General features: G+C 41.3%; 1 protein-coding gene across 1 annotated transcript; it reads left to right on the top strand.

The window, feature by feature from the left end:
* Positions 1-1,408: 1,408 nt before the first annotated feature.
* Positions 1,409-25,514, top strand: LOC128506873 (probable ribonuclease ZC3H12C). Its single transcript, XM_053477481.1, has 6 exons — positions 1,409-1,600; positions 14,479-15,286; positions 18,957-19,096; positions 19,315-19,549; positions 20,938-21,044; positions 21,150-25,514. The coding sequence occupies exons 2-6, from the start codon at positions 14,577-14,579 to the stop codon at positions 22,532-22,534; spliced, it is 2,577 nt and encodes an 858-aa protein (XP_053333456.1). The 5' UTR covers positions 1,409-1,600; positions 14,479-14,576; the 3' UTR covers positions 22,535-25,514.
* The last annotated feature ends 57 nt before the right edge of the window (positions 25,515-25,571 follow it).

A 25,571-nucleotide genomic window follows, 5' to 3' on the forward strand; every position in this document is an offset into this window, starting at 1 on the left:
AAGATTAACATAGGCTACATTCACTAACCACTTTCAATTTAACATCCATATATTTGCTCATTGGCAGAATTATCTGTCACTCATCAGCCAATCAAGTGGCCATGTCAAGAGTTAGTGTTCACATCAAACATCAAAATAAAGTAAAAAAGTATGAATTCAACCACATTTTTTTGTTTCTTCCAGGTTTTTTAGTTTCCAAGAAAATGCGAGTAGTTGGAACGGCTATGCTTTTTTTTTTTTTTAATGATAAATCAATTTTAGATCAGAACGAGTATGTGAGTATAATACAGACTGTATTCCCACTTTATACCCATTATTTCTGGGATATACAGAGCCTCTGCCATCCTGACCAGAATAAAACGGTTATCAGAGATGAATAAATTAATAATGTTACTAAGTCCTAAATTAAAACAGTTCCATATATAAGATATTTTATTATTTTTTTCTTCCCATTTTTTCCTATTTTAAACTTTAATTTACAGTTTATCTGCTAACTATGCAAAATATGCACTGGTGATCCATGTAAATATTTATTCATTCATTTTCCATGCTGCTTTTCCTGAGTAGGGAAGACACCCTGATTAGGGTGCCAACCTTTCACAGGACATAAACAAACACGCTCTCACCCTCCAAGTCTTACAATAAAGGCATTTTAAAAACACCAGTCAACCTCCAACGCATGTCATTCGGCTGTCAAAGGAAACCCAAAAAGCCCAAGGGGTAAATATGCAAACTGCACACACACAAAGACTCAAGGCCAGATTGCAACCCTCATCCCTGGAGGTACTCTATGAGGCAACCCTGCCACCATGAAGACTTCATGTCATGTAAATATAGCTACAATAATTTCATGAGAACAATAATGAACAAAAAATAATAACAATACAGTAATATATTTTAGCTTTTGTCTTGGCGCGGTGGCATAGTGGATAGCGGTGTCAGTTTGACCTTCCTGGGTCGTGCTTGGTAGGTTTCCTTTAAGTAATTTTGTGTGTGTGTGTGTGTGTGTGTGTGTGTGTGTTGGGGGAATACTTGGAGGAAACCCACCAAGCACGGGGAAAACATGCAAACTACACTGATGCACACAGACCTGAGGAGGGAATCGAACCCAGACCCTGAAGGTGTCCTTTTCATTATAGTTCTTATTGTACTGTAATAACAATAAATTTCCTGGAGGTGCAAGAGCAATAACATGAATGCAAAATGTATTGTTTTGTACATTTCTTTTTTAATATGATTGGGAGTAAAATCTATAACATGTCAGGGTGTGTCAGGTTTGTACACAGCTTGTGTGTGAGGTGTGTGTTTACGCCCCTGCACTAAGATGCCGGTTGTAGCCCGTTAGTTTCGGTTCAATCCCAACAACACGTTTACTTCCTGCATCACCGCACTAAGTGTGATTGAGACAGAGAGGCTGTGTAGTGCACTCGACGTATGACGTTATGCGGTTTGGGATGGAGCTTGTTGTTGAGTGCCAGGTTCAGTGCCCGGCAGGTGGCTGGGCAGATCCTGCCAGTGCTCAGTGAGGAGGGGGCAGGACTGGACAGGAACCGGGCTTATCCGGCTAGTTTAGTTTGTTCGGAGATGCACCGCGACACCGGTAAGTTATAAACGGTCTTGTCTGTGTTATAAGCGCTTTATTAGTGCGCGTGAGTTGTATCGCGCGAGGGGCTAACTCTGGGGCTCTGTTGCGCCGAGTGTTTTTTCGGCTCGTGCACGCTGTGTGCGCGCGCGTGGCTAGCGCGCCCGCTGGAAACAAACAAACCAACCAACCAACGGCATGTCTGATAACACAATTATTTCAGGGTGTAAGGAATAAAAGAGACGTTTGAACACAGTTTATGTCGTGATATTAGGCGGACACGGGCTCGCTGTGTGTGTCTGTGTGTGTTAGCTGATTGTTTAGCCCGTTAGCATAGCTCTGTGTATGTTTCAGGCCATTTCTACTCTGAGCTGGTGTTCAACCGGATTAAAAATCACTCTAGTTGGTGTCACGTGACCCGAGATGACCTGAGATGGCTGCGTAAGTTTTTTGCTCCGCTCGACTTATGTTAGTAAATCACGCTTTTTCCTCCGAATTCTTACTTAACTTCGTTGAACAGACTATAAACATGTCGGACACACCTTCTGATAAGGACTTTCCTATTTTTCCTATTCTCGACGCGTTCGCAGGAGGCTAAAGAAAACGCGGCGAAAAGGCCTACTGCTCATGCGCCCTCGGCAGATGCTAACACGCGCACCGCTGAAGCGCACCTGGACATGTCAGTGATTCTGTCAGAAGTAAAGGCCAGTGGATCACGTCTTGATGGAATCACAAGTCATCTGCCAACTCCGGTTCTTACCTTCAGAATTCGTTTACCGCTCTTTCTGAAAGAGTCAGTGACGCTGAATCACGCCTGGATGAAGCCGAATGAAGGATTTCATTTCTACACCTACGGAAAGGCAGAAGATTCTACAGAAAGAATCTTGAAGACGATGGTGGACCAACTGCGGGCCAAAGTAGACAATCTTGAAAATAGAGGCCGTCGCGAAAATCTAAAGCATTGTGGGTCTGCCGGAGAAAGCCGAGGGCTCTGGCCCACTTTCGTCGTATCTTCAAGACATGATCCCAAAGTGGTTAGATCTACCTGTTGATTTCCCTGTTCTGGATATTGAGAGGGCTCATAGATCTCCCACTTTCGCATCCGCCAATCCGAATTCAGCTCCGAGAAGCATCTTAGTTTGGTTCCTGAGGTTTACTGATAAAGAAGCGATATTAAGAGCCGCCATGAAGAAGACGATAACTCGTAATGGATCAGAGCTTCCATTCTATTCGGATTTGTCAGCCGGTGTGCTGCAGAAGCGTCGTGGGGAAAGCTTTTGCTGCCCGTGGTTTGTATCAGGGGTTTGCCTAACTGGCCCGGCTCAGTTGTCTGCATAATGGAAAGATTCACCGGTTCAACAATCCGGATTCAGTCGAGGCATTTTTGGACTTTCTGGACAGCTAAATTTGACTTTGGCTTTTGCTTAATTAAACAGCAATGTCAAATATAGAGACACAAAGATTAATTTCTATTTAGAAAAATCTACTTTTATTTTTTAAATGCGTACAGCATTTTATCAAAAATAAACAATGTCATTATACAAGAAATAGCTAAAAGTTGACTGAGATGAATTAGGTGCATTACAGTGCCATACATTCTTATTTTAAAGCCTTTTCTCAGATGCAAAACTAAAAAAAGGTATTTCAAATGACTAAGTATCAAAACTAAGGCACACATAAATATAAATAATTATACAAAAACACTAAGTTATGCAACTTAACTTTCATGACTAAAAGTTTCAAAATTTACAGCTCAGACATAACATAAGCCTTTACTGACAATTTGTCGTTTTCTCTTGCTGGTTTCTTCTTCTCTTGGCTCGCTGATATTTTTATTGCTCCCTTCCATTTTTCAGCCGCAACAGAACGCTCCCTCAAATCAATACACAGCTAACTGTTTGTGTCTCCTTCCGTTTTGTGGGTGACGTAAGTACTTCTTCTTCGTCAGTGTTTACTGTCGGCTTGCATCCGGAAGCGTGCTGTGTTACGCCAAACAAATAATTGCGCAAAAACATAACGCAAGCTTTTAAAATGAATTAAAAGAATGCCTTGATCATTTTATATATATATATATATATATATATATATATACACACACAAATTTTGCATTTAGGCCATGCATAAACATGGAAATATTGCGTAGGCTTACTAAAAACAAAGCTGCCTGAAAGCACCATACAAGGTGTAGAATCAACAGTTTTTTTTTTTAAATTTTTATGACACCTACTAAACAGGAAGTTATGTCATGGTCTGTTATTCATTATTTGATAACGTGTTTGCAAAATCATGCCAAGGTTGCAGAACGTCACTGCAATGTATGCAGTCCACCGTTCCTGATCTGATTCATCACTCTGGTCATACAGACAGACTACAGTTCAAACATCACATTTAGCATGCGTTTCACTTCGGCATTCCTTTTACACGATTTAAACCTTTTCATTTTACGATTTTGTGCAAACTGTGACCTTATCCAGAACAACAACAAGAACAATAAAAAATCAGTTCCTGATGATAAACGAAAAAAAAACGTGGTGTTTATTCTCATTTCACCGTTTCTGTCTCTTAGTAAACATTCTGTGAAGATATTTATCAAGGCGTTTGACAGGTTTCTTGAAAGCGGAGGAGTAAAAAAAGTCTTTAAATATAGCAGATTAGGTGTAGGCAGGGCCTGAGATGACTCAAACAAACACAATGAAAAAACGACAACAAAGAAGTGGATGGGTGGATTGGTTATTGAATTAAATGTATTGTAAGGGGGTGTTTTATTTTTAAAAACCACTGGTCAGATTTAATCTGAAGTGGATTATGCGTATTAATGATGCATCAGAAGAATGCAGCAAAGAAAAGGCAGATACGATGAAAAAGAAATGATTTTAGCGCTTTTTAAAGTTTCCCTTTAAGCTTTAATTTAAAACATCCAGGATTTCTAGAACCACGACAGTCAGGTCCAAGTATGTCAGATGTCTTGACTTTTCACCCAGATCTCATGACAATGCTTTCTGATCATAATACGGAGCAAGCTGTGCGTTTGGCAAGTTTTTGTGTCCCTGCATTACATTTCCAAACAAGCCATGGAAACAGATTGTGTGCAGAGGGACCGACTGCGCCCGTCTGTGTCCCACTGGGGTTCCATACTTGCCCAGTCAGCTGTGAGGTCTCTACCCCCCCCACTTCAACAGACATGACCGTGGCCTGGTGAAAGGTTCGAGCAGAGGCCCGGCCTCACAATGGGACGTACAGGCTGGGGATGGTGTCTGAGCTCACATCAACAGCTGGCCCCGCAGCCATCAGGGACCATCGCTCCATTCTCAGGCAGTCTGTGAGTTCTTCCCTCTGCATCCCGGAGCAAAGTGTGCTCCTCCTGCTGCTGCTCCCCACATCCGTCATCATTACTAAGTCGGAATGGAAGCACGGAATTCGAGGAAGAATGCATTTGCAGAAGGAAACAGAAGTGAGTAGTTACCTCTCGAATCTTTTGCTCCGAATCGTTTGTTCTTTTGTCACGTGACTCCCATAGACGCTATGCAGTGCAGTGGGTTCCACTGAACATCTAGGACTAGAAGACCTGGTGACAAAAGAATAAATGATTAAGACCAGAAGATATGAGAGGTGAGCTTCTCATTCTGTTTATCCTAATATGTTCTTAGCTGCACTGTAATATTTTTATTACTGGAACTATAGCCCAAATTTGTGTATGTAGACGTATTGGGGGTCTGTTTATTGAAAATGTAACATTTTATTTTATTTCAGATCAAAAGAACGAAATGAACTAAAAAGATTTGTTCATCTTGATGAACGAGATTCAAAGAACCGAGTCACTAAACTGATTCAAACTTCCCATCACTAGTGATAACAGCACTGGGTGTTTTTTTAGAAGTGATCCAAGTCTGTAAAAACCTGGCTAAACTCATTTTTTGATCATTTATTTATTTTTTTAATCACAAAGCGGACATAGCTAGGTTTTCACCTGCCGAACAAAACTTGCATTCAAAACCAGTCACTAGAGCACTTTCAGCAAAAAAATAAAATAAAATCACATAATAGATAATGTTACATCGTCTTAAATAACACTTCATAATACACGTCATAGTTGCTTTTAAGTCGTTTAAAATTGCATTGGTTCACGGCTTACGCAAGCCACTAGTTTCTAACACAAGGCTCAATTCCAGATCCTTCTGTAATCCCTAATCAAGGGAACTACTTGATGTGTGGAACAAGGGATGTACACTTTAGCGCACTAGCTTTCCATTTAACGCTATTTGGGATTCAACCCTCGACCCGTAAACTAGCTGCTATTCTAAAGTGGAAATAAAAAGAGAAATGTATAAGAGTTACAGATAGAGACTGGCCAACAACTCTGTGGTTTATTCTCCTCACCTTTTGGCTCTAAAGTACATGTACGAATTTAAAACTACCTTCACCAGTGTTAGTTACTGTACACTAACTGTTTGTCGCCAGGTCTAATTGCTGAAGGATATGTGTTGGCAAATCAGAAAAAGTGTTCAACTAAATAAACCAATGATAATGTGTTAATAATAAATTGTGGAATCGTTGTATGAGAGCGATATCACAATAGAGTTTAATATACAAGCCATCTTTTTTTGCGTAAGCAGTATCACGCGAGAAGGAGTGCTGTTGTGCTTGAATATCAGCACGGCTGTTATATGCACGGTGTGTTATATATATGTATATATTACGGTATATATACTCGAATCCTGCTACATGATGAACACAATTATGTCAATTGATATTTTGTTCGGTTTATTTACTGGACGGATCAGAATTGAATCACACATTTAAAATTCTGTAGGTGTTTTATAAAGTATAAACAGCTAACGGTGTTCAATTGACCAAAATTCTTTAAAATATACCACAACTTTTGCAAAAAACAAAACGAATTTTTTTTTTAGAAACCTCTTGCAATACTGCCACCTATTGGACTGGAGAAGGTAAAGAAATATCAAGACCATCAATCATTGTTCAGTATTTAATCATTTTAGTACTACAAAAACCTGTAGGGATTATAACTGTCGGAGACAAATCAGTAAACATTAGTGCTATTGAATTACAAATCTGCTAATAGCACTAAAAACAAAGACTCATAACAGTTTCATTTACTCGGTGAGGTTTGACAATTACAGCCAGAAGTATTAGTTGAAGGCATAAACACAAACTGCATGTCAACTTGATACTATACGTCGAAGACATTATCAAGTTGCTCATATCAAGGAATTGAATCAAGGCTTCAATGCCTCACTCCTTTCTGTTACATTTAACAAACATGATTATGTCATCTCTTATTTAGTGGTAGATCACTTCCTGCTTCTATTTCATCCAAGTTTTTGTCCAGACTTCTAGACAAACCAAAACACGAGACATGAGGTTAGGTTCAGAGGAGATGTCCCTCACACAGCAGAGTTTGTAATTTCAACATCCTACAAAAAAAAACAAAAAAAAAACAACTTCTAACACATGACTATCCAGGAATTTGGAATTTGCCAGTAATTTGATTGAGCGGTGCAAATGTCTTTTCAAGGATTGCAGTTGCCCCGTGCTCAGCATCCCGTCTAATCCGTTTGAGTATATTGTCCAGCTCAGGATGAATAAATGCCCTGGAGGCGCGTGTCGGCTGCCGGGGTGATCCCCCGCGTCTGAAAGTGTGTGCAAACAGCAAGAGCCGAGGAAGGGCCGGGACATGATACCTCAGACATAAGGCGTCCTTCTGCTGGTCCTTTGATTAGAGAGAAGCTGCTGAGTAAATGGGATTTGGAAGTTTATCCCTCCCACCTCCCCTCCATCTCAGCTGGCCTTTGTACAGGTCAGTGTAGGCCACCACCCCCATGCCATGTAGCCTTTGTCCTGACACTGGCTCTCTCTGTCCATTTCGTCATGATACGCTGAACGGCAGCAGGTTCAGGGGATCGAGTAACCGTGTTACAGTGTGAGCCTGGAATGTTGGGTGTTATAACCTTCATCAGGAGCTGTTCTGCACCGATATATTATTAAAATAATGAACTGCAGAGTGTTTACAGAGTTTACGGAGTAGGCTTATCTAATATTCATTGTTTTTAAGGTTATTATATGAGGGATGTTTAAGTCAAACCAAGAGAATTAAATGAAGTCATTAAACTGACTGACATTTGCAGGAATTCTGGAGCACAGCACACTGATGAGACTCTTAGCCGTAGTAAAACATTTTAAAGAAGGCTGAACCTCCATGAGGGACGATCCTGGCCGAGGTGGCTCAGAGAGCCCGCTGCAGTCATCCCCGTGAACAATCAGTGAACGGAACACCTGGTCATAAGTGGCACTCCTGATTAAAATCGATGGATAAATTGTCAACAACTTGCGCAGGAGACGCAGATACTGTGTCTGTGGGAACTGTGCACACAACCATTCACCAACACCGCTTACATATTACAGGAACTCAGCTGGAAGTTATTGCCACATCCCCATACAGTCCTGACTTTGCTGCACATGTTCGGGTCATTAAAGGAGTTCCTGGGTGGCCAGCAGTTTGAGACGTGAAGCAGGCAGTCCTTGATTTTTTTACCTTGATGGAAAACAAGCACTAGTGAATTGCTGGGATAAGTGCATTAGTTTTTACAAATTATTTACTCTCAGAACTACAGTATGTTCCGCTTTGACTTGAACACCCCCAAGATCAAATAATATAATTTAGCCTGTTTTATAAATGCTTATATGTATTTCACATTTTAAACCTCAGGATTCTCCTGGCTGATGATTTCCCTGTTCTCATATACGCACTGAAGTGTGTGTACATTCGTGGCTGTGTGTGTGTATATACATTTAAAAATCTAACATTTATTAGATACAATAAAATAAAAACATAGTATTACTTATACTTTTTTTTTCTGCTGTATATCGCTGTATATATAATTGTGATACACAAAGTGCATCGTAAAAATGTTTCCAAGCATGGTGATATAGTAGTTTGTTGTATCTCACACGTCTTGTTGAAATGCCTCGAGCATTATGAGACGTGCTGGAGATGGAAATTTGTTTTGTTTTTATATTTTTTAAATTATTTTTGTTGTTATATTTTTATTAAATTATATTCTTGATGTTATTGAAGCTTATTATTATTATTACTATTAGTAGTATTACTTAGAGTCTAGGCGTTATTTTATAAGCATCAGTGTATTCTTTGAAAAAAAGTAACTTGTGCATGGTCAGAAGAGTCACATTTTAAAAAGCAACAGTGTAAATTTCTGCTTCATCAGCGAACCCCACGCCTGAACAAGCCAGCCCGGGGCATTTGATAGCCTCCAGCAGTTGGTGTCATGAAGACACCTGTTTACGTTGGCCCACCAAACAGATGGTCGTCAGTTAGCTGACCCTGAGGAGCGCCTCGGCAGCTGAGGATCAATTAGAAAGTCACCGTGAGTCAGGACACGTGGCTCTAGTCCTTCCTTCCCTTCAGCTTCACTCTCAACCTGATCACAGCGTGTGTTTAGGCTTTTGTTCAGGTGTGTGAGGGCTGCTACAGTAGGCTGACCAGATGCTTTTCATCAGGAAGCAACACATTATATTTCATTTCGCTTAAAAAAAAAAAAAAAAAACACAAACAAGTTGCCATTGCCGTTGATTTGAGGACAAGTGTACATTTTAGTTTTTCACAGTTTAGTTTGTTATAAACAGTCGTACCCCTCACCTGCCACGCTGCTGTTTGTTCCATTTCTGAGAAACCACAGTGTATTCAGGGTGAACGTCATCTCGTCTGAAGTCGGTCCCTTTGTCTGAGAGAGAGACTCTGTCATCTTCTTTCTATATACACTACCAGAGTGATACTACACTCTTACTCCTACACTCTTCCTGTGATCTTGTCAGTGAGCGTCCTTTAGCCCGTCCACTTATTACACGTTTACTAAACTAGTCCATAGAGATGAGTTGTTCTAAAATCTCACGCATGCTTTTTCATCATGAGGAAAAACAAACAAACAGGGCGTCTGGAAAGTCAGGAGCTGATGAGACGATGCTGAATTTGCGAAAAGCATGATGCATAGAAAATGCCCACGATTAGATGTGGATATACAGTAGTTAAAAAAAATGAAGCATATGTAGTTTTAGTCTCATTGGACTGGCGACTTAATAATTCAATGTTTAATCAGAATCGGAGAAATCTCTATAGAATATTTACTGCTGAAACTAATAAAGGAACACTTGGTCCTAGTTTGACCTCATATGTGTGTATGTATGTTTCAAGTGAAAACATGGACTTAAGTGTGCCTTAATCTTTTTTAATTGTACACCAACAAAAGTTGTACACTGTAATATTTCGTTGCACCGCCTTTTCCTTTGATTATGGCACAAATTCACTATGGCATCGTTTTCATAAGCTTTATGAAACGTCACAGCGTTTATTTTCCATCCATTCATTCATCCAAGATCTTTTTATCGATGATGGAAGATTATCAGACCTCTGAGTAAAGTCTTCTCCAACACATCCCAACAATTCTCAACAGTTTTAAATCCTGGACTCTCTGTGGTGGTCAAGCCATGTGTGAAAATGTAATATTATGCACCTTGAACCAGAAATTTGGGGATGATGATGAATCCTGGCATCGTCAGGAAAAAAAATGTGTTGATGGAAAATCCTGGTCAAAGATGTATTCAACCACAATTCCTCCTCAATTATATTTCCCCCACCCAGTTTTACACTTCTTAACCCACTTGTACTAGCTTAAGCAATCTCCTTAGTTGTTTTCTTTGCTTTGATGCAGAACAATTATCTGACGCTTCTGAGTAACATCTTTGCCACAACCACAAGATATCTCTTTCGATATGGTCGTTTAAGAAATGAGGCGCTACTCACTGTATCTGTTAAAAGTTTAGAAATAGAAGGAAAAATAATAAACACTTCTTTAATAAATCATTTTGAAAATATCTAATGAGTTTGATGGTGGACAGTGCTGTTGAAGCGACTGTGGAATTCCTTTCAGTTTAAGGACACCTGCTTCTCATGATCTCAGTTTTAGTCAGGGTTTTAAAATGCCCACAAATGCTTGCGATTTATTTCCTCGAAATTTACAAGTCCTGTATCAGCAGTAAAATGTTGTTGTTTTTTTATGGCGTCCCTTTCGGTTTTTCGGCTCAGAAGTTAGGCGATAGAAAGTCGTACAGCTCGGGTCCAACCGCTTTGATGTCGTTCCAGGAAAAGAAAAGAAAAAAAACCTTCTGCACGACAGTAACCCGGCCTTGTTTTGAGAAGTCGGTGACGTTTCAGAAGAGGAAGTAGATGATGCCAGGTTTTGACTTAAGGAGAAGCGGCTTGTCACGCTGGCCTCTTGTCTTCGAAAGGAGAAAAAAAAAAGAGTCATATTGTGGAAGTGTGTCTCTACAATGAAGATGTCTTTTTCCCTCTATAACTAGGGAAACACACTTATTGTGTGTAGTTGTTCAGATGCCTTACCACACCACCCCACCCCACCCCACCTCTCTCCAAACCACACAGACACACTTCGACCCCTCGGAGCACCCTCCCTACCCGCTCTTCCCCCACCCCCCCGGACACACTCTCTCTGTCCGTCATTCTCCTTTTCTCTCTCTCTCTTTTTAAGCAACACGCCATGCTTTTAACATAATTTGGCCTATTGTTTAGCGGTGACCCAGCCCCCCCTGAGGCTTCTAGTCAAAGAAAAAAAAAAAAGGCACAAAGAAGGGTGAGCCAGTGTAGTCCCTCAACTAGCCAGGTGTTTCCCACTGCCGGCCTGCTCCCTAATGGCCGAGGCCTCGTGCTGCAGCTGCCTGCTCAGGCCCTCTTTTGTGTGGCTCTATTGTTGGCCACACACCCCTCGTTGATTCATGGGCCGCACGAGGGAAGACCTTTTGGAATGACAGCCACTGGCTTATCTGCACGCTCCCCCAGTTTGAGTTTGTGTGTGTGTGTTCTCCATTGTAAGCCGGCTGCGCTCTCATTGGTCCAGGAGCAGCGGCTTACTAATGGGGGAATGGTATACATTGTACCTCCATCTGCTCTGGCTCTCATTGTCTAAGCTGCCTTCTGCAGAAAAAAAAAGATCTATGGTGCACAGACTCTCTTCCTCAGTTGAAGTGAGCGTTTGAAGGGCCGCTGCACCTCAAGCTTGGAACGCTTTACTACTCCTGGTTCAGGTTACCCTTTTTCTGGACAAAAGCACAAAGGCACAGGATCTCCAGTTTGTACAAGACAATCCGCCGAAGGAGGTCGATACGGGATACTTTTAAAATTTTTTTTTAAAGTTTTTACTTTTACTTATTGAAAGCACTTTTCTTGGGAAACTTTCCAGCCGATGCTTGGGATGCTCCGTCCTGACTGGTGGTGAGTGCGTCTTAAAAAACTCTTACATTCCTTCCATAGAAGTTCAAAATATAAAATTAATATATTTCATTTAAAAAGTGTGTAGGATCAGCATGAATCTTAAAAAAGAAAAAATGTGTAATGCCTCTGAGGAAGCAGTAGTGCTACATACCGGTGGAATTTCCATCTCACTCTTTGCAAAGTTGACCTATTTTCGTACATTAGATTAGGCATGCAAGTCCTCGTGCAAATGCTGGAGGTGGAGGTGTTCTACTTTTGCGTATACGGTACTGTAGGAGCCGCTCTGTGGATGTAGAGAGCATCTCTTTGAGAATCTTACCAAGTCATGTAGGGATGTGAGATTTTCTTTACAACTTTGTTTGTAGTCCTATTTAAACCTTATAAACTTGGGGCAAACTATATTTACAACAAAGATTTTATTTTGTTTTGCGAAGTCCCCAGTTGGGAAGTTGGAAGGTTATACCAGTCTGCATGGCCGTTGCCATGACGGGGAGACATATTTGCACTCTGGGGTTAAGACAAGGTTTTTGATTGTCACGTGACCACTCTGGGGCGGGGCATATGCATCAGGCGGGCCAAGCAGGAGGAGGAGGAGGACACCAGTTGCCGTTCCCCCGTGGCCTCAGCAGACATCTGTTGCCCTGCTGGCTGCATCCCACCGGTCCTCATCCTTGCTTTTGTCTCAGGAGAAGCACAGACAGCACATCACGCCCTCCTCCCCAAGACAACCCCCAAAACCCCCCGCCTCCCAACGCACAAACACACAATAACCGCCAGGACATGCACTGCCTTAGGGACCCCTGGTCTCTCTTACCGCATCTCTGTGGGTTTAACGCTTCTCCATGCCTACGCCCAGACCCCGGGAAAAAAAACGACATGTGCTACATATTCATTACAGCTTCATTAAGGACACGCGGCTGGGCTGGGCTGCCTGAGTTTGAAAAATGCCAACAAATCAAATGGAAGTGACGTTATCGGCTGGCAAATTGCCATCTCGACTGCATCAGCCTAGAAAAAAGAGCCAGTAACGTCAAGACACTAACTATTTTAGTGCATTCGAAAAAATTTTTTTCCCCAAATCCCAAACCTTGGGACAAAATAATAACCATTTTTAGATATGACCCGAAAAAAACGTATTTCAGTTAATAATAATAATAATAAATAAAAAAATTTGGTGACTTAAAACAGAACCGTTAACAAGTTCATAGAGTCTATTATTTTTGCCGTTCTAAGAAACAAATATATAGTGTTTGTACTGCAGACCGATATAACCACCCAAATTCCCAACTGGGGTCTGTGCAAAATCCTAAACTCATCCCAAATTAGGTTAATTCATCCCAAAACAAAATGAAATATTTATTGTAACAGTTTGCCACAAGTTTATAATCTGCAGTATAGGACTACAAACAGGTTGTGAAGAAAATCTCACGTCCTTACATAACTGCATATGCAAAGTAGAACAAACTTCCACCTCCAGCATATGCACGAGGACTTGCATGCCTCATATATTATACAAGAGGAACTCGTAATGGAATGTAAGAAAGAAAATAGGTCAGCTTTGCAAAGTGTGAGATGGAAATCCCACCAGTATGTAGCGCTACTGCTTCTTCAGAGGCATTACACATTTTTTTTTCAGGATGTACTTTCCATAATTTAACCACTCTACTCGAGCTCGCGAACTAACCCCAGAGGTTGTTTTGAAGACCAGCATCAGATCTTACAATACTTTAATTTTGCATTCCTGGCGAAGAGGGGGGAGGTTTAGTCCGGCCTAGACAAAACACTTTTCATTCTTCAGTCTGGCTTTTGTGGTTTGTCTATATACGTCTAATACATCTGCATACCGCGGGACTATGCAAAGGTAGTTTATATCTTAAATCGTGTAGCTAGTTTGCCTACAGTCTGGGTGCCGGCAGACTAGTGGCAGACTCTTTTGTTATGCCGGGACAAGTCACTCACCTGAACCACCTCCCCTGTCCAACCTACTTTGCTTTTAACCCCTTTTGTTGGGCTAAACTAAATTATTCCCGCTCTGCAGTGGCATTCTGGGCGAGCGTTCTTTAAGCAGCTGCAACCTAGCAACAGTTGGAGACTTTCTAGACCACCCTTTGTTTGCCTCATCCACCCCACCCCCCTTAAAAAAACCTTCAAATTTAGCTATGTCTTATTAACACTGCGACGAATATCCATCTGTCTCTGTTGGTTATCCTTGCTGCCTTCTACTATGTGAAATCATTATTTATTACCAGCCATGTGTTTGTGTGTGTGTGTGTTGTAAGAACAGAATATAGTTTGCCGACTGGTTAAACATTTAAACAGCAAATACTTCAATAGAAAAGTCTAATCCATGTAAATATCAGTTCATCACTGAACAATTAAGTAGCCTTGATATTCCCATCCCGCTAGAGGCTCAGAATGTACTGCGTCAAGACCTCTACCGAACGCCTTCACTTTCCACACCGAATACATTTCTCAGCCATCACCTCTAAGAGCTAGGATCAGTCCAACTCGCTCCATCTTCGATGTTTATTTTTCATTCGAAGTGTCATTAGACCAATCTCTTTTGTCCCTCCAGGTTCACATGACCAGAGCAGTCTGAGGGGTGAGTAACAGTTGGTCCAGAGGTCAGGAGAGGTCACAGGCAGCACGGCGCTGAATGCCCGTGACAGCTTCATGGGCCTGAAGGACCATCTGGATGATGGAGCAGGCCACATCCTCGACCTGGGGCTGGATCTGGACTACCTCCATGTGAAGGCTGTGGACCGGCAGGCCGGTGCAGATGCCCTTTCCAGAATGGACAGGGGCTCATTGGACACCAGCGAGGAAGGAGCGCCCAGCTCTGGGAGATGTCCTTCTTCGTCCAGGGGTGACTCGGAAGACAGCTGCGGGTCTGACGCCGAGGTGGAGCGGGGCTGTACGCTCGCCCCAACCGACGGTTCAGCTCGAGCTGTGCATCCGCCTCTGTGTCGCTCTCCATGTCTGGATCTGGATTCTCCAGGGCTGCCGGAAGTGACGCAGGATAATCCAGACACTGAAAATTCTCTAAGGGAGTACCAGACCAAGTTGGAATTCGCTCTGAAGCTGGGTTACGCTGAGGACCTGGTCCGATTGGTTTTAAGTAAGCTCGGGTCAGACGCGCTGATCAACGACATCTTAGGGGAGCTGGTGAAACTCGGCAGCAAGTCGGATGGTGACAGCGGCGTGGCGACTTCTTCAACTTCCACTTCGTCTTCTTTAATGTCTTCCGGGTCATCGTCTTCTTCAGCATGTAGCTTTTCAGACTCTATTGATTTGCGCCGCTCGGAATCGCCGTCGCAGTCTGCTCTGGATGACAAAGATAACCTACGGCCCATAGTCGTCGACGGAAGCAACGTAGCCATGAGGTAAGACTCAAGAAATACCAAAAAAAATCTCACTTTTTTTTTTTTTATGTTTTAGGGTATGTTTTCTTTAAAAAACCATTCTGCACAACATAGCAACAGGTTGTGATTAATGATCATATACTTAGTACCACACAACCTTACATACACAAAAAAGTCACAATGTCAGAAAGCTGTGAATTTGTAAACGACCCGACACCTGAATTCAGCGAGTGGGGTTTATCGGATATTTAATTTTCCAACAGCTAATAAATGTTTAAAATGAATGATTGGTACAAGGTTTTTTCTTAGTCATAGAGCATCTTTCCCAACTTTATCACTTTATTATGATTAAAGGTTTTGTTCAGAATTGACACTTTTGCCCCACCCATCAGACTTAATGCGCTTTGATACTGGATGCGCCAGTAGATTGTTTCATTTTTTCGAATACTGTCTTGAACATAAGGAAAGCTTCTGAACATAATTTTTTTTTTAGATGCAAAGGTATCAAATTACACATTAATTCCACCCCTGTGAGACTTCCTTGCATGTTAAATGTCAATGTGGGCTGATAAAAAAAAGGGTCTTAACGGAAAGTGCAGGTGTGATCTGGCAAGAAAGGTATTTTTCAAAGTAAGTTAAAGTAAACGAGCGTGTGCGAGCTCGCTCTGAGGAGCAGCAGGAAACCTGCGAGTGTTTACTGAGACCGCAGCATTGTGTGATTGAACCTTGTTTATCTTCTGTGCTGATGTTGTCTCGTTCGTGATTCATCACTTAGATCATGAAACCCGCCGCGCCGGTCTACCACAGGTGCTCGCGCCGGAACGTTTCTTCTTCAGGTGCTCACAAGTTGCGATCTTGTGCAAAGCTCATTTAAGTTTACACAGAATACACTGAATGTTCCCATTCAGTGTCCATAAACTGGATGTTGGTGGTTGTTGTTTTTTTACTACAATTTAGATTTTGGTCTATGTGTACTGGATTCTTTTGGGTGGTAGTTCATGTTACCGTTCCTCTATAATAATAGTATAGGTGTTACGCTTGAAACTATTCTCACATTGGCAAGGCGGCACAGCATCCCGTGTGCCAGGAACAAATTATTTTTAAAAGTCTATTTAGGATTGTAATGAAATCTGGGGGGAAAAAAATCAATAACGAATTGGAATTTTTATAAAATCGTCATACAGAATAGCAATACACCTCGAATCGGCACCTCCGTATCTGGATTGTACCGTATCGGCTGGTCCTCAGTGATTCTCTTCCATAATGTTTACTGCTGTGTGTAGATTAAAACTTGAGTGCTGTCAGGAGAAATTTTTTGATAAAACATAGAATTCGCTGCTTGGTTAAAGTAGACGTTTAATAATAAAAAGTAACCAGTTAAAAAGTAATATGCTAGATGTGGAAAAGTGACTTGTTTCAAAAGTATATATTGTGTACCACTGTGGAAAAGTCTTTGGCATCCTGTGTTTTTAGCATAGGTAGTCAATTATTCAATTATATATTACACTTATTATTCAAACATTCTAGTTGCAAATTTTTGCAGATACGAACAGACCGCGGTTCTACCTCATGCGTATTGTACGAAAAATAGACACTGAAGTGCACCAATATTTACAATTATATACAATGTTTTAAGTGTGTAGGTAAATATATAAAATGTCTAAAATCCGGCATATTGTAGGTGAGTGCGTGTGGGGGTGCGAGAGAAAGGAGTCAGCGTTACCAGTGTTAATGAATCAGTACGGGATGATAGAAATTTCCTGTCCTGTCAAGCTGTCCTGTTGGTGAATAATCCAATCGAGTTCACAGTCCAATACGGTGGAAAACAACTCGACGACAAAATGTCGTTCGAGGGTCCTCTCGTGATTTAAAAGCGCAGAGACAACACTTACATTTGACGTGTGCGATTCCTTTTCTGAGGCATGTTTACAGTTTTTGGCCACATGATGGAAGTTTCGAGAAAGCGGACAGATTTACTCAAGTGGATTGGTATGCTTTACATTGTATATTCGTGTTAAAGACGTACAAGACTCACTTTGTCAGACTTAAGAACAAATTCGAAAAATCGTTCATAAGTCGAGGATTACCTGTATTAACTTTGTTATAGGTTTTATTTTATTACTTAATTATTAAGTAAAAAACATTTCTAATGTTTAAACTTCAGTTAAAAGGTACAGAAAAGATATTTGTATGACAAAAAAAAGAAAGAAACATTTAATATGACAACACTTTAATAAAAAAAAAAAATGCTAAATGGAAGCTGCTGGGTCAAAATCCTCAGAGTGAGTGGTTCTGCAGGATGCTGAGTTAAACTTAGTTTCCTTATAAAACTGCTCAAATTGTACCTGAGATTAAAGGGATCTTTAAAGCATCGACACATCAAATACTGACTTTTGTTTAATTAATTATTGTTTTATGTGGCTTGATAGTTTTTTTTATATATTAGTACTTTATAGTACTGTATATATATTTTATTCCTAGGAATCTACTAGCATAAATCTATGAACTTATAATTTTCACTTATTTACTTCAAATAAAAATCCCCCAAAAAATGAAAGTAGGATTTTCAGGTCATTTGTTTTTATTTGCACAAAAAATATTCTCAGTGATTCTTCATATTGGTGGTTGAATTACTAGTTAAGCTAGCGTGCAGGCTCTGTAGATAAGTATCACGTATCTGTAAAGTCAGGCCTGATAACACTACAAGGACACACGTGTGGTTCTACTACAAACTTATTTAACTTAGAAGCACACAGCTGTATACAGTCTTTTAGTCTGCTGTAAGGTAAACATTTCTTAATTGGAACTAAAAGGTCCAAACTTGTTCGAGATGAAATGAAATGACCTCACATTAATGCTTTTACAAACCGCCACAGTCATGCTCCAAAGCCTTCTCAGAAGAGTGGAGGTTATGATTAGAGCATACGGTGATTCAACAAGAACATGTTGGGTATGACGGTCAGCCGTCCACAAACTTTTGGACATATGTTGTAGGTTCAAACTTTTCAGTATATTTTGTTAAATCATAAACTGATCTCAGTATTTAAAAAAAAAATCTTCAAACCATTTGAGGAAAGTACCCCTACGTGACAGGAAATTAAGAGTGTGCACTTTTGACGGAGTCTGTTTCTCAGCAAAACCTCAAAATGTCTAGGAAAAGTTATTGTAGGACTGATATATTCACCCACAGACCTAAATTTTTTGGGGATTTTAAAAGCGAGAAACACATCAGTAAGCGGAACCAATCGTTTTAAAGTGATTTGTCAAGATCCCGTTGATGAAGTGAAAATTGCTGAAATGTATTTTCCTGTTATTGCTTCATCAGTTTCTCAACCCTACCTTCCCCAACGTCGACGTACATTCCTACCTGACTACTAGAGCTCGCTAAACTAGCATTGTTGTATCTTTTGCGCATTGATTAAGACTTTTTCTTTGATGTATGGGGAACTGATTGACCATAAATTAAAAACAAAAGAAGTTTTTTTTTCTTCCATAAATGGTCAAGTACTGTATAATTGTCACAAACAGGCAAAATAAGTGTGAGCTTTCACGAAGGTTATGAAAATGTTTTTTTTTTTTGTTTTTTTTTAATACCTTGCAAAGGCGATTTTGCCAATATTTTTTTCACAGACAGTATATGAAACACCTTTATACCTTTTGGTGTGTATCTGATGTTTTTTTAATGTTGCAGCCATGGCAACAAGGAGGTGTTTTCTTGCCAAGGTATTCAGCTTGCAGTGGACTGGTTCCTTGAACGTGGACACAAGGACATTACAGTGTTCGTACCGGCTTGGCGGAAAGAGCAGTCCCGACCTGATGCTCTTATCACAGGTAAAGTCCACTTCTCACCTGCTCTGTACACTTACACTGCAGTTTAGTCCCGAACTCTTGGGTGCACAATCTTATCCTGTAATAATATATAAGTTCTTATAGTTCTCAGTTAATTTGCATCCAAAAAAAAACTGATTTTGGGCTTTATCAATCTAAGCATCACATTATCCCATGGACAAGTTACATCTTAGATCTTTTTTTTTCTTTCTGTCCATCAGATCAAGAGATCCTAAGGCGACTGGAGAAGGACAAGATCCTGGTCTTCACACCCTCCCGCAGGGTCCAGGGCCGTAGGGTGGTGTGCTATGATGACCGCTTCATCGTCAAGTTAGCCTACGAATCGGACGGCATCATCGTCTCCAACGACAACTACAGGGATCTGGCCGTGGAAAAGCCAGAATGGAAGAAGTTCATTGACGAACGACTTCTCATGTACTCGTTTGTCAATGACAAGTGAGTCTTTCTGCCATTCTATTATTCATATGTACTTTAGGAGGGTTTTTTATATATAGTTTTTATACCTGCCTAATCAAAATGTTGCCCACTAGGGCGGCACGATTCTCTCACAGTTTTAGGTAGTTTGTTATTAAAAACATAGTTTACAGTGTAGAATTCATTTTAACACACTTGCAGTAAACTCACAGAGTCTCTGTGTAACAGCTCGAATCAACACGGCAGGTTTAATGATCTAATACTTTAAGTTACAGCCCACTTAGAACTGCACGTGTCTGTCTCTGATCAGACGGTAGTGTGTATTTTAGTGTTTAGCATGTGTGTGTGTGAGAGACATTTACCACCATATGTTGATAAAAATAAAACAGATGCATAGTCGACTTATGCCATGATAAACCAGAGAAAATATAACACCCCTATAGGGTTATCAAACCTGTAGGTACGTTTAATCGTGCTTCACTGCCAGTTTTGGTGTAGTGATTACATTTCCAGTCTTTTCTCGAGAAAAATCAAACCTTTCATTTTTTGGTGGTCCTCGCAGAACATCGGGCGGTCACTCGCGGTGGCTAACATACTGACCTTCATAAATAATTAAAAAAATAAAAAATAAAGCTTTTGCCGCAATTACAGCCTGGCAGGCATTTTAGCTGTCAATTTTTCAGTCCCAAACTTTTTGAGCGGTAGAATACGTACTTTTTTTCTATATTTTTAGTATATGCATTTAGCAGAAATAGATATACAAAAATAACACGTTTGGTTTTAGCACCCTTGGACACACATTCCCCAGTGTTTTCCCTCTATTGACTCATATCACCTAGGCTGTGGTTTATAACACCTAGATTGTGGTTTATGTAAATTAGATGAACACTGCCTCGCCAAAACAGGCTGGTATTTCGGTAGAGTCCTGTATCGAGCAACGAAGAAAATGACAACAACAGGGGGTTTCAAATGACTGGAATCAAGTTAAGAACTTCAACACATTAATTATTCAAACTTTAGAACTGTCAACTTCTTGGAGGAAATGTGATCGGGGAAGAAACATTTTTGGGTGAAGTTGCATTGTGAAGAACAGCATTGTAAGAGCCTTACCATGAACACAATATGACGAGAAGTCACAGGTTTAAAACTAAACAGCTGTGTGTGACCAGAAGAAAACCACTTGTTAGTGTGAAGGTTTTTTTTTTTGCAAGTGTATGTGAGGGTAAATCGGGTCAGGGTGCGTGAATATGACATGTTTCCACATAGCTAAAGCTTATTCATCAACTGCTGTAGCAGCTTGTTTCACCTCATTCATTTCAATTTTCTGCATACTATAAAAAGTGGCCTATAAGTTTAAATTTTTTTTGTTGCAAAAGTTTCTGTTTAAAAAAAAAAAACTTGTCCTTCAGGTTCATGCCTCCTGATGATCCCCTTGGTCGCCATGGCCCCAGCCTGGAGAACTTCCTGAGAAAAAGGCCCATCATCCCAGAACACAAAAAACAGCCTTGTCCATATGGTAGATACATACATCCTTCTGTTTTCCCCATTGCGATACCAAAAGGTGTTTTGATGCAGCAAAAAAACCTGTTGTGATAGATGCATTTGTTTTTGGCTCCTTTAGGAAAGAAGTGCACCTATGGTCACAAGTGCAAGTTCTACCACCCAGAGCGCGGCACCCAGCCGCAGCGAGCCGTAGCAGATGAGCTTCGTGCGAGCGCCAAGACCTCCACAGCCAAAGGCACAAATGAGTCTGGCCTGGTGAAAAGCCACAGTGTTCCTGGTGGTTCTCGCAATGATAAAACCAGCGACGGAAAGCGTACGCACTCAAAGCGCCAGTCGGACCCCAGTGTCCGCACCCTTTCGTACGGTGACGTCGAGGACAAGCTGATCTCCAAAACCAAAGCAGACTCCCAGAACAGCAGCTTGACGCTACCCCCCGCACCAGGTGGGCCCCCTTCCTGCCACGCTCAAACGCAAGACCAGAGAGAACAACTGACGTGCTTCTCCAAAAGTCACGCAGTGCCTGCTTTCCCTCAAACAGACTCCTACCCCACCTGCGAGTCTCCAGACCTCAGCTACTACTCCCTTGTTCGTGGTTACTCCGGGCTCAGCATGTCCACCCAAAGGAGCCCGGAGCGGTCTTTTCTGTCGGACATGGACGCACGGCTCAGTTCTGTGGCATCCGACTGCAGCAGCGAGGGCAGCGCCAGCTCTGATTCGTATGGCACGGTGCCTCCTGGTGAGCGCTCCTGCATGAGCTCGCCTGACTCGCTGCTGGACGATGGGCTGAAGTGTCATCACTACCACCACCTCCACCACCACCGCAGGCAGTACCCACTGCCCATGGTCCTGCCTCCACCACCCCATCACCACCACCAAAGCCGTGTGCTTTCCCCAATCCCTTCGACTCACCCAGGGTACCATCACGGGATGGCCCGAGGACACAGCTTCACGCAAGACGACCAATCTCCAGAGCCCCACTTCAAGCACTCAGTGTCCTACATTGGCCCACAAGTCCAGCACCAGATGATCAGCGCCAGATCCAGCTGTCCTGGAGAATACCCTCCTCAGAGTTCGCCACTAAGTCGAGGCTTGGCATCCACACGTCTGGACAGCGTGTCTGATTCCAGGCTTTATGAGCGCTCACCCCTGTTGGCCAGAAAGCCCTTCCCAGACCAGGAGCGGATGGCCAGCTGGGAGCCTTACTATCAGCAGCCTTGTTACGAGCCCTTCACCTTTCAGAGCCTTCCAGAAAACAGGCAGCAAGGTTGGCGGGTTCCTTGGGGACATCCTTCTCCTCCTCATCCATCCCATTCTTCCCACCAGCACCAGGAACCACCTGCCCTCAGTCGCTACCAGGAATTGCGTGAGAAAGTGTTTATCAACCTGTGCAACATCTTCCCCACCGAGCTTGTGCGCCTGGTCATGGGTCGGTATCCTCACGTCACAGATGCCCAACAGCTGGCAGCCGCTATCTTGGCTGAAAAGAGCCAGACTGGGTATTAAGAACCGATTGAAACCGTAGCAAATATATTGAGTGTGGATTACTGAGGCATCTCCTAGGGATAGTCCAGGTCTTGATAGGTTATACAGTGCTTCCGTTTGGAGGTTTTACAAGGTTTTTTCTTTTTCATGGAAACCTGTAAACATGGCTGCCGTGAGGACGAGTCACGTCTCACTTGGATTGTTTTCCTCGAAGTTGTAGCAGTGGAGAGCCATAACTGCTAGTAGCAATTTTGTCTACCTGAAGTGTGAATGTGGAAATGAGTGTTACATTAATTTATTTTAGCCTATGTTACCAAGAAGGTTTTGCTTTATGTCGATGCTTTATGTTCAGGTGAGCATGTACTGATTCACAAGGCACTTTTTGTTTTGTTTTGTTTTTTACATTGCTGTTTATCAAATGTAACGTTTGATAACTTATGTCAATCAAACAAGAGCTGATGGAAGGCCAGAGGATTTGTTGGAGCGATGACGCGATCAGGTCGTTTGAAATTGGGGTCCACCGCGAAAAATAATAAATGACCAAACAAATATCAAGCAAAGGGCAGGACCCTGTCTGCTTTTTTCTTGTGACAAGGAAAAACAGTTGGCTCCATCATTTGAGGGGGAAAAAAACTTGAGTGGTGTGTAAACATTTACTCCAAGTTTAAACTGATTTAAAGTCAGTTTAAAGACATTCCTACAACATCTGGCCTTTCATAATCCTTGTGATGTAATGCCTACTCTCACTTGAATTTTTATGTTTTGATTTTTAAGTTTGCTTTGCAATTTTCGAATCACTGGGGGAAAAAGCGCCCCAAGGCTCAGTAAAGTCCTGAGTCTCCGAGTATTGTTTTAGTAGTGTCGTTGTTTTTAAATTATTATCATTTTGTTTTCATTATCAGGTATCATTTACGATTTTGTCATCGTGTGTTTGTTGTGTTACAGACCTTTATTCATGTGTGGATGGTGTGGTCATGTGCTCGTCTGTTACGTCTGGGAACTTCATCAACCATTTCATATCATGTCGCCAGTGTTACTTAGTGTTACAGTAGATCCAGTGGCAAGGTTTCCCAAAAGGCACGTTTTTTTTTTTTTTAAAGAAATGAAGAATTTTAATTTGTACATAGCACTTTTCGGGAAACTTGTGTCATCATCCTTAGCCACAGGTGTAGTCGTAGGTTAGAGAAGATGCCACCGGTCTGTCTTTGTACCTTAGTTTTAGTAAGGGACGTCTCTGGCTTCACGCAACACGTGCACGCCACCGTCACTCGTTGTCTCTGTCCCGGTGCCGTACTAGCAGTTACGAGAGGAGGAGAAAAAAAAACCCTGATTGGTTGAGAAGATTTCGTGAGTTCAGGAACTCTCGCCGAAATGTGTTTTTTTTTTTTTTTTTTAATCTGTTACTGATGTGACCTGTGGTAGCCAGAGAATACCTGTCCTTGTTGATACAAATTGTATCTTTTTTTAACTTAAAAAAGAAAACCAGAGACATTTATATACATATTAATCTATGGATAAAAAAAATATATATTCACACAGTTATGTACAATATGTAGTACTTGTGTAATTTAAGATATTTTTGGCAACATTTTATCATTACTTCAAGGAAAACGGTTGAAGTTGACGTTTTCTTCTTTTCTTTTTTTGTGGGATATAAAAAAAAAGAGAGCATTAAATGCATCTTTTAAAAAGGATGGAGGGTAATGACGTAATGGATATTTACTATTTTATTTATTTATTTTCTTTGGAAGGCAAAGGGTTATTTATGGTCTATTCCTAGAATTAATAATAAGTGGTTTTTTGGTTTTTTTTTAAAGGGGGGATATGAAATGTTTTTTTTTTTTTTTTTTACAATTTTATGAGGCAAAATGTATAATTTGTTTTTCCGTCTCAATGGTTTTCCAAAAGCTTTATTAGTGTAATGATTTGTATATATGGTGAAGGCGAGCGGACGCTTGCTGCGAAATCCTACAACTGGTTATTATGCCATGACGCTTCTGGAAGACTCTGAAACTAAAAAAAAAATTATTATTATTTTTTTTTTACATTTTCTCGATCTTGCCTGTGAAAGGGAGAAAAAAAAAATCTATCGCTTTTTGTTTTACCCGAAAAAATATTATCTGGTGCATTTCGAGAAGGCTGGGCTCTTTAGGGGTAAAATGCTGCCTGAAATATTTGTTAGGCGCACCTTCGTTTTGAAAAAATGAAGAGCCTTCCCTCAAGCCAGGTGGCACCATGTGCCATTGTTGGCAGTGGCGTGGGCATAGAGTAAATGCCTCTACACGGCATTGTGCTTAAGACACATCTGAATAATCTGAACCATGTTCAGCTTACGAGTTTTCAGGGCCGGCGTTACCGCGGGACGTCCTTAACGCCAGTGCGCGTTTGCAAGTACAAGAACAGCTTGGACGCAAATGCACAGGACGTCATCGACGTCTCAAGTAAACCGGCACCAGTTTTCATATATAGATACATGTATTAAACTATATAGAAGTTGTTTTTCATTGTGCTGTGCTGTATCGAAGGCTTGCTGTGAGTTAATGTTGCTGCACCGACGTCACGCGCTTTCTCCTTCATCAAGAGTCTCAGAGCTTTTGCTAAACCTGCCTCATGGTGGAAATGTACATAGGCTGATTACAGAAACCGTTCTGTCTTCGCTGGGAGACGACTGCCGAATCCGTTTCCACGGAAGGTTCTTCGGTTGTTACTCCCGGGTTGGGGAAACGTAGGCTTTACGCTCAAGGACCAAAGTGAACAGTGAATTAGTCAGCGGTAGGAATTCAGAAGACCTGGTGATAGTGCATTCGTTGGTCAAATGCAAGATAGTCTTTCAGATTTTCTTTTTTTAAACAGATGAAGTTATATTGCTGGAGAAGGGAGGGGGTATAGTTTGGGATTTTTATTGACGTACGTCAGGGAAACACGTGGTCAGAAATTTGTTGTTGCTGCATATCCTGTTTCCAGTTGTGTATTTTTATTGAAATAAAAATACCAATATCAAGTTTTGATGTTTGTGTTTTTTTCTATTCATTTTCATTTAAATACAAAAAAAAAAAAG

The sequence above is a fragment of the Clarias gariepinus genome, chromosome 18, assembly GCF_024256425.1.
Source record: "Clarias gariepinus isolate MV-2021 ecotype Netherlands chromosome 18, CGAR_prim_01v2, whole genome shotgun sequence".
Classification (NCBI taxonomy): domain Eukaryota; kingdom Metazoa; phylum Chordata; class Actinopteri; order Siluriformes; family Clariidae; genus Clarias; species Clarias gariepinus.

Coding starts and splice junctions, on each gene's coding strand:
- LOC128506873 (XM_053477481.1), top strand. CDS start 14,577: ATGGGCCTGAAGGACCATCTGGATGATGGAGCAGGCCACATCCTCGAC. Junction 15,287..18,956: donor GGAAGCAACGTAGCCATGAG/GTAAGACTCAAG, acceptor TTAATGTTGCAG/CCATGGCAACAAGGAGGTGT. Junction 21,045..21,149: donor AAAACAGCCTTGTCCATATG/GTAGATACATAC, acceptor TGGCTCCTTTAG/GAAAGAAGTGCACCTATGGT.